This window comes from Leucoraja erinacea, chromosome 7, assembly GCF_028641065.1.
Source record: "Leucoraja erinacea ecotype New England chromosome 7, Leri_hhj_1, whole genome shotgun sequence".
Classification (NCBI taxonomy): domain Eukaryota; kingdom Metazoa; phylum Chordata; class Chondrichthyes; order Rajiformes; family Rajidae; genus Leucoraja; species Leucoraja erinaceus.
The window spans coordinates 54,672,460-54,684,865 of record NC_073383.1 but is presented as its reverse complement, the minus strand read 5'-3'; the positions used below and the strand labels follow the sequence as shown (position 1 = coordinate 54,684,865).

The window sequence follows — 12,406 nt, the reverse complement described above, 5'->3', positions numbered from 1 at the left end:
ATGTCCCTCCCTGCCCAACATCAATCTGAAGAAGGGTCTCGACCCGAAAGGTCGCCTATTCCTTCGCTCCATAGATGCTGCCTTACCCGCTGATTTTCTCCAGCCTTTTGTCTACCAATGGGATCCCACCACTGGCCACATCTTCCCATCTCCTCCCCTGTTGGCTTTCCGCAAAGACCGCTCCCTCTGTAACTCCCTGGTCAGTTTGTCCCTTCCCACCCAAACCACCACCTCTCCTGGCACTTTCCCTTGCAACCGAATGAAATGTTACACTTGTCACTTTACCTTCCCCCTTAACTCCATTCAAGGACCCAAGCAGTCTTTCCAGGTGCGGCAGAGGTTCACCTGCACCTCCTCCTACCTCATCTATTGCATCCGCTGCTCTAGGTGTCAGGTGCTCTACATCAGTGAGACCAAGCGTAGATTTGGCGATCGCTTCGCCCAACACCTCCGCTCGGTTCGCAATAACCAACCTGATCTCCCAGTGGCTCAGCACTTCAACTCCCCCTCCCATTTCGAATCCGACCTTTTTGGCCTGGGCCTCTTCCATGGCCAGAGTGAGGCCCACCGTAAATTGGAGGAGCAGCAACCTCATATTTAGCTTGGGCAGTTTACACCCCAACGGTATGAACAGTGACTTCTTCAATTTCAGGTAGTCCCTGCTTTCTCCTCTCCTACCTAGCTCTCCCTCAGCCTCTTCCTTTCTTCTTCCCGTCTCCCCCACCCTCACATCAGTCTGAAGAAGGGTCTCAACCCGAAACGTTGCATATTTCCTTCACTCCATAGATGCTGCCTCACCCGCTGAGTTTCTCCAGCATTTTTGTCTACCCATTCACACAAGTTCTGTTATCCCACTTTCCTCACCCACTCCCTACACATTAGGGGCAATTTTACAGAGACAAGTTAACCTACAAAGCCAGTGCATCTTTGGGATGTGGGAGGAAACAAACACACTTGCAGGGAGAATGTACAAATTCAACACAGACAGTGTCCGAGGACAGGATCGAACAAAGATCTCTGGCATGTGAGGCAGCAAGTCTACCAGCTGTGCAACTATATTTTGTTTTCCAACACACAAAAAATTATACGTTGATAACTTTGGTTACTAAAAACATGAAGATATCAATTTTCAGTCTTAAATCTCCAAGTGATGCTATGTCCCCCTTTACAGCTACTGTATGTTTTAATTCAGTACAAGACTATGGGACAGTACATTGGCCATAAAGTTGCTGCCTAAAAGTGCCAGAGACCCGGAATTGATCCTGATTATGGGTGCTGACTGTATGGAGTTTGATCCTTTTCCCTTTGATCGTATGAGTTCTTGTTTCCTTCCACATTCCAAAGGTGTTCAGGAACCTATTTCAGACCCAACCCAAAATGTAATATTTTCCTTTTGTCCAGACCTGTAGACCTGTAGAGTTACTTTCTGTGTCTATCTTCAGTTTAAACCAGCATCTGCAGTTCCTTCCTCCACACACGATACTATACGATAGAACTTTATTAATCCCAGGAGGGAAATTGTGTGTGCGTGTGTGTGTGTATATATATATATTATATATACACACACACACACATATATATATTTATATAGTTATATATTCATATATAAATATACACCGTTTTGTTTTCTCGTTTATAACATTGTTTACAGAGTACTATGTTTACATATTCTGTTGTGCTGCTGCAAGTAAGATTTCCTATGAAGTCTAGTGGTAAGTTGGCCTTTGAAGCCTAGTGGTAAATCCAGCTTTTCAAGGCCCCCCTAGATCTCGAGGCCCAAGGCTTAAGCCTATGAAGCTTATACGTAAATCCGGCCCAGTCTGTGTCCTTGGTGTCATTTTCTTGCAGCACCAATTATTCCACAGAATTAGTTGATTAATTAATTTGACCATGAACATGTTTTGTTATCTTGCCCTTCACATTACACAGTCAGCTTGTCTTGGCTATTTTACCATACGTTTATTTGGGAGGTTGTGGTTGAGAGTTTGGGAGGAATTGTTAGCGGCGAGGGGGAAGGTGAAAAACAATGTGCTGGAGGGTATCAGTGGGTCAGGTGCACATCTGTGAAGAGAGGACAGACTACATTTCAGTCGCGACCTTTCTTCAGATCAGGATGAAGGTAACTTCAGCAGAGCGATGCCTTTGCAATTCCCCTAACAAACAGAACAGATAAAAACATTTCTGCAGGAAGGAACTGAAGTTAGGCACATAAAGCTGCAGTAACTTAGCTGCCGAGAATGTTTATCTCCAGTGACCTATGACCGGGGCATGCGCAGTTGAAATACTGAACTCACTTATAACAGCTGTACAATCTTATCTTCAGATTTATTTATTGGCTCTTACTGTATGTTATCTTTGTCTGTTGTCTTTAATTGCAGAAAGAGCTGCAAATTGATTCGGGGTGTGTAGGTGATTCGAATCCACGTGAAAGTTATGTTGAATTATGGCAATTAAGTGAATCATCTCCAGGGAAACTCTCTGATTGGCAAGGTTTAAATTATGAGAACCAAGGAAATGAAAAGGTAAACTTTTGCACTTACATTATCATCTTCTAGTACTAGGCAGCATATTGTCACAAAGATGTGAACACGTATGGTTTTCATTATTTAATAATCAGTATGATTTGTAATAAGAACTATTATCAGTTGTTTGCAAAATATCTTGCCATGCATATATTCTTCTCTTTGCCAAAGTTGAAAAACATTAAGCTGAGTTTTAAAAATTATTAATAAAATTATTAGCACCTTTTGTTCCCATTCATTGTTGCTCTGGGGATTCCTTGCCAACATATACATGGGTCATTCAGTAAAATGGATTAATGACATTTATCAGCAGATTCTTCATCTGTCATCTCACAACCGCGATCCTTCCATCATTAATGCTTTGCATCCCATATAAGTCCCTCAAGATCACTATAATCACACTCTGTATACATAGTAAAATGTGTCATAGTAAATGACACAATAACCCTTGCTGATCTCCAGAAATCACTGTATTCGTGCTCAAATTTAAGACATTTGAGTGCTATGTTATAATTGTTAACATCTGATTTCGGCATCCTTCTCTATTTCTGTAAAATCCTGTACATGTTCCAATATATGTTTATTAGAACATCCTTTCCAACTAATTAATTTGCTATTTGTTCTTATACGGCTATATATGGTGCATTGATCTGCCCATCATGTAGAAACAAAGAACTGCAGATGTTGGTTAATATACAAAAGGACACAAAGTGCTGGAGTAACTCAAGAGACCAGGCGCCGTCTCTGGAGAACATGGATAGGTGACGTTTTCAGTCTGAAGAAGTGTGTCGACCCAAAACGTCACCCATTCATGTTCTCCAGAGATGCTGCCTGACCTGCTGAGTTGCTCCAGCACTTTATTGTCCTTTTGGCCTGATCATCAACTATTTAGATATATAGATACATAGACAATAGGTACAGGGGTAGGCCATTCGGCCCTTCGAGCCCGCACCGCCTTTCAGTGATTATGACTGATCCCTAGAACTCCAGCCCTAAGAGCTCTACCTAACTCTCATTTGAATGCATCCGGTGAATCGGCCTCCACTGCCATCTGAGGCAAAGAATTCCAAAAACTCTCTGTGTGAAAAGGTTTTTCCTCATCTCAGTTCTAAATGGCCTACCCCTTATTCTTAATCTGTGGCCCTTGGTTCTGGACTCCCCCAACATCGGGGACATGTTTCCTGCATCTAGCATGTCCAATTCTTTAATAATGTTATATGTTTCTATAAGATCCCCTCATCCTTCTAAATTCCAGTGAATACAAGTCCAGTCACTCCATTCTTTCATGATATGACTGTCCAGCCATCCAAGGAATTAACCTTGTGAACCTACGTAGCACAATACTCCAGGTGTGGTCTCACCAGGGCCCTGTACAACTGCAGAGGACCGCTTTGCTCCTATATTCAACTCTCTTTATGAAGGCCAACATGCCATTAGCTTTCTTCACTGCTTGTTGTACCTATATGCTCTTTCAGTGACTAATGTACTAGGACACTCAGGTCTCTTTGTACTTCCCCTTTTCCAAACGTGAGACCATTCAGATAATAATCTGCGTTCCCGCTTCTCGCCTCAAAGTGAGAACCATGCATCTGAGGTTTACCGCATCTGCCCACTCACCCAATGATGTTTATAAAGAAAAGGACTATAGGGTTGAGAGTGAATTATTTTGAGTATGCCAATGTATTATCTTGGTACTCTGTGATGCACTACATAATTTATTAATTTTACTTTATTGGATGCATTTGCGTTAATATATTTTTCTTTTGAGAGTGCATTTCTTTCCTATATTTCTCTCGGATTTTGATTTGCATGTTATAATATTCCTCCATTACCCTCTCACTTTGCTTTAAGTTATAGGTTTTTCTTTCCCCAGGCATCTTCAGGGAACTGTCACATAGTTTCTGCAACAAATTTCCATCACTATTTCTCCTTAGCATATTGGGGACACACCAACTCCACCAGAAATCAGCCAACTCTTCTATTTTACTGTGATTAACAGATATCGTTATTTTTGGAAAATCTGAATATTAATTGTTTTAGCTATTACCCACAACTATTTAACTGTGTCATGGTCAGTACTAAGGGAGTGCAGCGAAGGTTTACCAGGTTAATTCCCGGGATGGCCGGACTGACGTATGATGAAAGAATGTGTCGACTGGGCTTATATTAACTGGAATTTAGAAGGATGAAAGGAGATCTCAAGAGTCAAGTCAAGAATGTTTTATTGTCATATGTCCCGGACGGGACAATGAATTTCTTACTTGCTGCAGCACAACAGAATATGTGAATATGTAAACATTGTATATAATGGGGGAAAAAAAGAAAAAGTTCAATAAATTATAAATATAGTGCAAATAACAAATAATAATATAGTCTTTTGCATTTCAAAGCTCATAGCTTATTCGTTGTGTTTAATAGCCTGATGGCTGTGGGGAAGAAGCTGTTCCTGAACCTGGACATTACAGTCTTCAGGCTCCTGTATCTTCTTCCTGATGGCAGTGGTGAGATAATTGTGTGGCCAGGATAGTGTGGGTCCTTGATGATTTTGGATTCCTTTAGATCCCTTTGACGGTGGGGAGGTCAAAGCAGGTGAGGGACTGGGCAGTGGTCATGACTTTTTGTAGTCGTTTTTGCTCCTGGACATTCAAGTTGCTGAACCAGGCCATGATGCAACCTGTCAGAATGCTCTCTAATGTGCACCTGTAGAGGTTTAGGAGAATCCTCGTCAACATGCCAAATCTCCGTAATATTCTCACGAAGTAGAGTCGCTGATGTGCCTTCTTTACAATTGCATCGATGTGCTGGGTCCAGGAAAGGTCTTCTGATATATGCACGCCCAGGAATTTGAAATTATTGACCCTCTCCACCATTGATATAAACTGGATTGTGGGTCCTCATCCTTCCCCTACTAAAGTCCACAATCAGTTTCTTGGTCTTACTGATGTTGAGAGCCAGGTTGTTGTGCTGGCACCATTTGGTCAGTCGGTCGATCTCACTTCTATACTCTGACTCGTCCCCATCTGTGATTCATCCAACGACAGTGGTGTCATAGACGAACTTGATGATGGAGTTCGTACTATGACCGGCTACTCAGTCATGGACATAGAGCGAGTAAAGCAGTGGGCTGAACACTAAGCCTTGAGGTTCTCCCGCACTAAATGTTACTGAGGATGAAATGGTTCCTCCAATTTGAACAGACTGTGGTCTGTGGATGAGGAAATCGAGGATCCAATTGCAGAGGGATGCGCAGGGGCCCAGTTCCGTGAGCTTGGTAACCAGCTTGGAAGGGATGATGGTATTAAACACCGAGCTGTAGTCTCTAAACAACAGCCTGACGTAGATGTTTTTATTGTCCAAGTGGTCCAGTGCGGAGTGGAGAGCCAGTGAAATTGCATCTACCATTGACCCGTAGTGGCGGTATGCGAACTGTAGTTGGTCGAGGTTCTTGTCGAGGTAGGAGTTGATGTGCACCATAACCAACCTCTCAAAGCACTTCATCACCACAGACGATAGTGCCACTGCTCGATAGTCATTGAGGCACGTCACCTTACTCTTCTTGGGCCTTCAGTATTATTGATGCCCTCTTAAAGCAGGTGGGAACCTCAGAAGTGAGAGGTTGGAAATGTCTGCAAAAACTCCCGCCAGTTGGTCTGCACAGGTCTTGAGAACTGGACGGGGTATAGAAACTTATAGAAACATTTTAAATTCTTAAAGGATTGGACAAGCTAGATGCTGGGATTTTTTTCCAATCATGGGGGAAGTCCAGAACCAGGGGTCACAGTTTAAGAATAAGGGGTAGGCCATTTAGGACTGAGATGAGGAAAAACCTCTACACCCAGAGAGTTGTGAATCTGTGGAATTCTCTGCCACGGAAGACAGTGGAGGCCCAATTCACTGGATTTTTTCATGCGAGAGTTATGTTTGGCTCTTAGGGCTAAAGGAATCAAGGGATATGTGGAAAAAGCAGGAACGGGGTACAGATCTTAGACGATCAGCTGTGATCATATTGAATGGCTCGTCGGGCTGAATGGCCTACTCCTGCACCTATTGTTTCTATGTTTCTAAGTTACCATTTAGTTATTGAAGTGATTAAGTATTCATTTGCTACTTAAACGGAAATGCCTCAATCATGCAGGAATATCATAATTTTAATTCATCCATGTACTAATAGAAATTAATCTTCTAAAAATCACATGCTACAAAATCCTGCGTTTTCATAACTTGTTAGCCTGTAAATTATGGTAATGAGGTGAGTTTGTGGGTGGGGGGGGGAAGAGGATAGGGTTAGGAAAATATCACTCAGACCTCGGCCACAAAATAATGGAAGAAACCAATGGACAATGTTATGTACGTTGCATAATTAATGACATACCACTTAAATTCTAGCTGCGAAGATCTTGAATGTTTTTCTATGTTAACATCAAATTCTTTTCTGAAGAATCTTAAGAACTTTAATCCCATTATTTTGCCATGAATTCTAAGCCAAATGCAATGCATTTTCTTACATTGTTATTACATGTATCTTTTAAAATAAAATATTTATTGACTTAAAGTAATACAATTAAAAACTTTTTTTCCCATTTCCTTAACTATAATACCTGTGTAAAATTACCTCTTACATGGCTCCTTCCTGAACAGATTGCCGAGTTTCTAAATATTATCTTTAGAACACAGATCAGTGGTTTAAATGGTTCTTCTCTGCAGTCTCCTGTGCTTCCCTTATGGATCGGTTGATATCTGCATGCACTGCTCAGAAGTCCGACCAGAGCACTGTACAGATTTCTGCTGGCTTTTAGTATATTACTTTAGCCATATATTTCAACATTCTAATTACAATTTTTGATTGCTATTGGTTACACGCGCTGAATTATGAGTCTGCTGATATTTGCAGGACATCATCCTTAACTATTTCTATACCTTCACGGATACCTTGCATTCCAGCTCCGTTGCCTTCTTATGTACATTAGTTTCCAGCTGTCTGTCTATATTTTCATATTTATTTATAGTGCTCATAAATAATTTGTACAGTGTTACATCATTACATTGTGGGATGCAGTATATAATTTATGTAATTTACTAATTTTGCTTTATTGGATGCATTTGTGATAATGTATTTTTGTGAGTGCACCATTTCTTTCATATCTTCAACAATTACTTTCTCTCGGATTCCGAGTTCCACTTGTAATAATCCTCCCTTACCCTTTCTCAGTCCCAAATGCTTATCTTTATAAATATCTTGAAATAGTTAACGGGTAGACCCTCACCATACACTGTAGCTGCATAAAATCAAATAGTGAATGAACAGATTTTGATCAATTTATTACACAATGTTTTAGCTCTCTCTTTAAGTTCTACAAATTCTCCAGAGAATGCAATTTTTGCTTGTCCTTTGTCAACGACTGGCAACGACAGGAAACCTAAGAAATTAAGAGGTAACATTAATTCCTAACAATTACACAGAAACATTTTGAATGTTTCAATAAATTCTACAATGTTAGAACTTAAATTGTTAAGTGACTAGAGAATTCTCCTTATTTCAAACTCTTATCGTCTAATGCATACATTTTAGAACGCTTTGTTCAGTTAGTAAAACAACCATGTAAAATATAACCATACTTTTTTCAATCCAATGATAAATTAAAAACTGAGAAACATAAATGCTTTTGAGACTGACATGATGTTGCAATTAGTTACTATAAAATAACTGTACCGAGATGCATGAGTGCATTTGGATACTGACCTTGTATTGTCATCGAAAGGAGAGTGAATTGGAAGTCGGGAAATATGCAACATGCAGGAAATTTAATCCTTCTGATCTGGAACTTTGATAGTAAAATATAGCCCCTTATCGCAGTCACTTAATTCATCTGTGGTTCATTTAATACAAAGCTGACGACAGAAGTATAGCTTCTGTCAAGAAGCACATAAGAGATGTAATTTTGTTCTTTTTAGACAACAGCAGTGTGAACATGTTTAAAGCTTTATATTTTTGTCTGTTGGGAAATCTATAATGGGTACTCATATATGTAATTTGGGTGCACTTTGACAATGAGCTAAAATTATGATGCAAGAGGGCTGAGATGCATTTGAATTATGTAAATTGAGACAGTTAAGAATATCTTATAATTAATTCTGACCTGTGTCAGGTTGTCCCCTTCATCTTGAAAAATCAATTTTGCCTCTCTCTGTCTTAGTGCATCTATCCTGCAAAATTAGCTTTGTATAACACTTAATCATGAAAGAATGACACTTTGCATTTTGAAAGACATTCATATCACTCAACACTTATATTCTGCTGCAGTAATCATGTAACAGAATAGTAAGATTTTCAGAATAATTCTTGATTATTTCTCAAAAATTGAATACATTTAAGAAATAAAACAAATACACCTTTTCATTTAAAAAAGTTGCTAATCAAAATAGTACTTGATGTAATTAGTTTTGCAGGATATTGAAATTATGCAATCCATGTATGAAGATAAATTATGCTTCAAAGTGGAAATGAATGGTAAAGGGCAATCTTATTCATTTGCTGAATAACCATTGGTTTTTAATAGTAGTGATTTTAGAGTGTATAATACAAGATTAGAGATACAGCGCGGAAACAGGTCCTTCGGCCCTCCGAGTCCGTGCCGACTAGTGAACCTTGCGCATTAATGCTACACTACACACATTAGGGACAATTTACACTTATACCAAGCCAATTAACCAACACACTAACATCTTTGGAGTGTGGGAGGAAACTGAAGATCTCGGAGAAAACCCAGGCGGTCACTGGGAGAACATACAAACTCTGTACAGACAGCACCCATAGTCGGGATCGAACCCGGGTCTCTGGCGCTGCATGCGCTGTAAGGCAGTAACTCCACCGCTGCGCCACCATGCCGCCCATTTAAGATGTCTTTAATTTTAATCCAATACTTTTAGGCTTTCCCAGGCATCTCTTTTGTTTGCTCTTTCTCCTATGTTTATGATCGGCTGGAACAGATATTTTGAGCAGCATCTCTTAAATGAGAGCATAGGTTAACATTGTCTTGTTCACCAAATTACCAAGCAGACATTGCAGAAATGTTCATTTTCTCGCTACACCTAATCAGTCGGAAACAAAATAACAAGTAGAGATGTCTTATTTTATGCTAACTTTGTAAGTTATAGAAAAACAAATGAAATAATGTCTGCCAATTCAGACTGGCTGCAAGGAACCAAAGAAATTGTGCCTGCCTTAATATAATGGTGCCCCATGTTCTGAGCAAGCTGGAACCCTCAAGTTATTATGAACCACATATTGGAGTTGCACATAAATGATAATGGCTTAAGCGCATTAACAGCCCTAAGGGTTGGTCTTGTGATAACAGATGGGTATAGGGTGACTTCAGTATGCATTATGGCTTGGTGATGTACACTCTGTTATCTCCATCTGTTATTACTGGAATTACACAATGGTTCTTCATTGCTGGATAATCAATGTGGATATATCTCAGAGGAAGCAGCAAAGCAAATGTACTGAGAATCAGTAACCCTGTATTTGTTACATCACTCTGAAAATCTTGGTATCATGAAAGTAGAGGGATGCTAGAATATACATTATACATATTTACACAAGGGGTTTGATCTATATCTGAGGGTGCTTTTGTAATATTTCTTGAAAAACATAGCCAAGGATGGAAATGTATTTGTTGTCTAGGAAATTCAAATGTCCAATTTCAATTCAATATTTATTCCATGTCATTTGAACCTCAGTGAGGCTTAAACGAAACTCTGTTTCTACAGCCATACAAACAAAACAAGACACCCAAACAATTCAATTCACACAAAGATCAGATCTTAAGATTGAATGTAACTATAATTCCATGTATAAGCACATCAAGTCCATTTGGGCTAACTCTGAAGAAGAGTCCCGGCCTAAAACGTCACCTATCCATATTCTCCAGAGATGCAGCCTGACCTGCTGAGTTACTCCAGCATTTTTTGTCTATCTTTGGGCTAACTCAGACTTACCTACATAGAAACATAGAAAATAGGTGCAGGAGTACGCCATTCGGCCCTTTGAGCCCACACCGCCATTCAATATGATCATGGCTGATCATCCAACTCAGTATCCCGTACCTGCCTTCTCTCCATGCCCCCTGATCCCTCTAGCCACAAGGGCCACATCTAACTCCCTCTTAAATATAGCCAATGAACTGGCCTCAACTACCTTCTGTGGCAGAAAGTCTACGGTCAACAGTTTATTAGAAAGCTGGAGTCTGTGTTCTCCTCACATATGTGTGTGCTCCTTACTTCCCACAGTGGAACACAATGGCGTGACAGGGGCCAAGCACAGCCATGTCCATTGTCATGTTTTGTTTCATCCCAGTCATATTTTGTTTTAATTGATTTACGATAGTTTAATGAATTTTTAACTGTCTTATATTTTATTTTTATTTTTAGTTATTTGAGGCCTGTTGAGAAAACAGCATAGGCTTCCCAAAACCATCAAGCCAGAGCCTTGTATTTTACCATCTCAATCTATGTGGTGAACAGCTGGATCTGCAACATCTCAAGCTTGTTAGGAGCTAGCCTGAGGGCATAAATGAGGACAGCTGTCATTAGTATGATTCGAGCCATCGTCTCATAGCAGACTTCGAGAGTTACACAATTTAGGATATGAATATCAAACACAGATGTTGTGCAGACTATGCATAAATAAAGTATAGTGGTAATAAATGTTAAAGAAAATCTAAGACTCCACTTTGATGCTCAGCAGAAATCATGCATATAAAAGCTAACATAGATTCAAAGAGTTCATCCTTGCAGCTAGATTTAATCAGCATGGGCCTGCCAGTCTTGCCTTCCCAAAGGTAGTGGCAATTACAAGCTGGACTGTAAAAAGAACAGTACATTTTATTGTAAAACTCCACAGATTGCCCTCACACCTATCATTTGTAGCTTCCAATTTAGACTAATTGCTTTCCAACCAATTAGACTAAATGGAACCATTCTACACAGCCATTGATCCCAGTCTTGTAGAGATATAACCCATCGATCTTGAATATGTGCCAGCTGGTGCAAGATGTTGAAGCTATTCTCTTGCACCATGAAATACCATAGTTCAGCTATGATTTCATTGAATGGTGGAAATGCATGAGGGCTGAATGACCTGAAATCCTAATTTATTACTTTCCTTTTTTATGAAACTAGTTCTTGCATGGCTGGAATTTTTGTCAAAATCTCCTTGAAGTTTAATGGATAGATATATTTCAAGGCGAGGAAAAGCCTGAACTGTTTTTCATAGGAACCAATATGAAGTGCTGAAAGGTGATTCCATCTAGCAACCCAATATCAGCAGCACAATAAGAACAACGGGGTTAGTCTGAATTACTGTGCAATATGTATCGTGTTGAAGCACCAAAGTTTCAATGTACATAAATGTGAAGCTGCTTATGATTCCAGTCAACACTTTAAGTGTAGATTTCGGTCAAGGTTACTGTGTGAAACCACAACCAGGAGCAAGTCTCACTTCAACAGGGCATCTTGTTGAGTGTAATGCAATAGGTACAACATGGTCCGCCCAATACTCAAGTGGAGGGTGGTGGGGGATGCGAAAATTAGGCGGTCACAGAGGTGTGAAAAGAGAAACTGTAATCAGACAGGGGGAGGTCAAAGCCTTTCCCGAGGAGCCAATTGGAATTTTATTGTGTCCGCACTGTGGAAACTAAGTGGTAAAGAGTAATCATGCATATATATACTTTAAAAAAAAAAATCTCCCATCAATTGATCAATTGAGATTGGGAATACGGAGGCTAAAGTTACCTTTGAAATTATAGCTATTTAATCGTGCTCAGCATTTACTGTTCTGGGAAGAGTGCAATAGTTTATCATCAGTTTGTTTTATCTGATTCCTT

General features: G+C 39.9%; 1 protein-coding gene across 8 annotated transcripts in view; it reads left to right on the top strand.

The window, feature by feature from the left end:
• Window positions 1-12,406, top strand: part of nckap5l (NCK-associated protein 5-like) — a 458,995-nt gene that overhangs the window by 372,979 nt on the left and 73,610 nt on the right. For 7 of the 8 annotated variants that reach the window (XM_055638609.1, XM_055638606.1, XM_055638607.1 and 4 more), the window contains one exon: window positions 2,379-2,522. The exons of the other annotated variant lie outside the window; for it this stretch is intronic. In XM_055638609.1, the coding sequence (XP_055494584.1) occupies window positions 2,379-2,522 (144 nt within the window). The remainder of the gene's footprint in view (window positions 1-2,378; window positions 2,523-12,406) is intronic. 8 annotated transcript variants of the gene reach the window in all.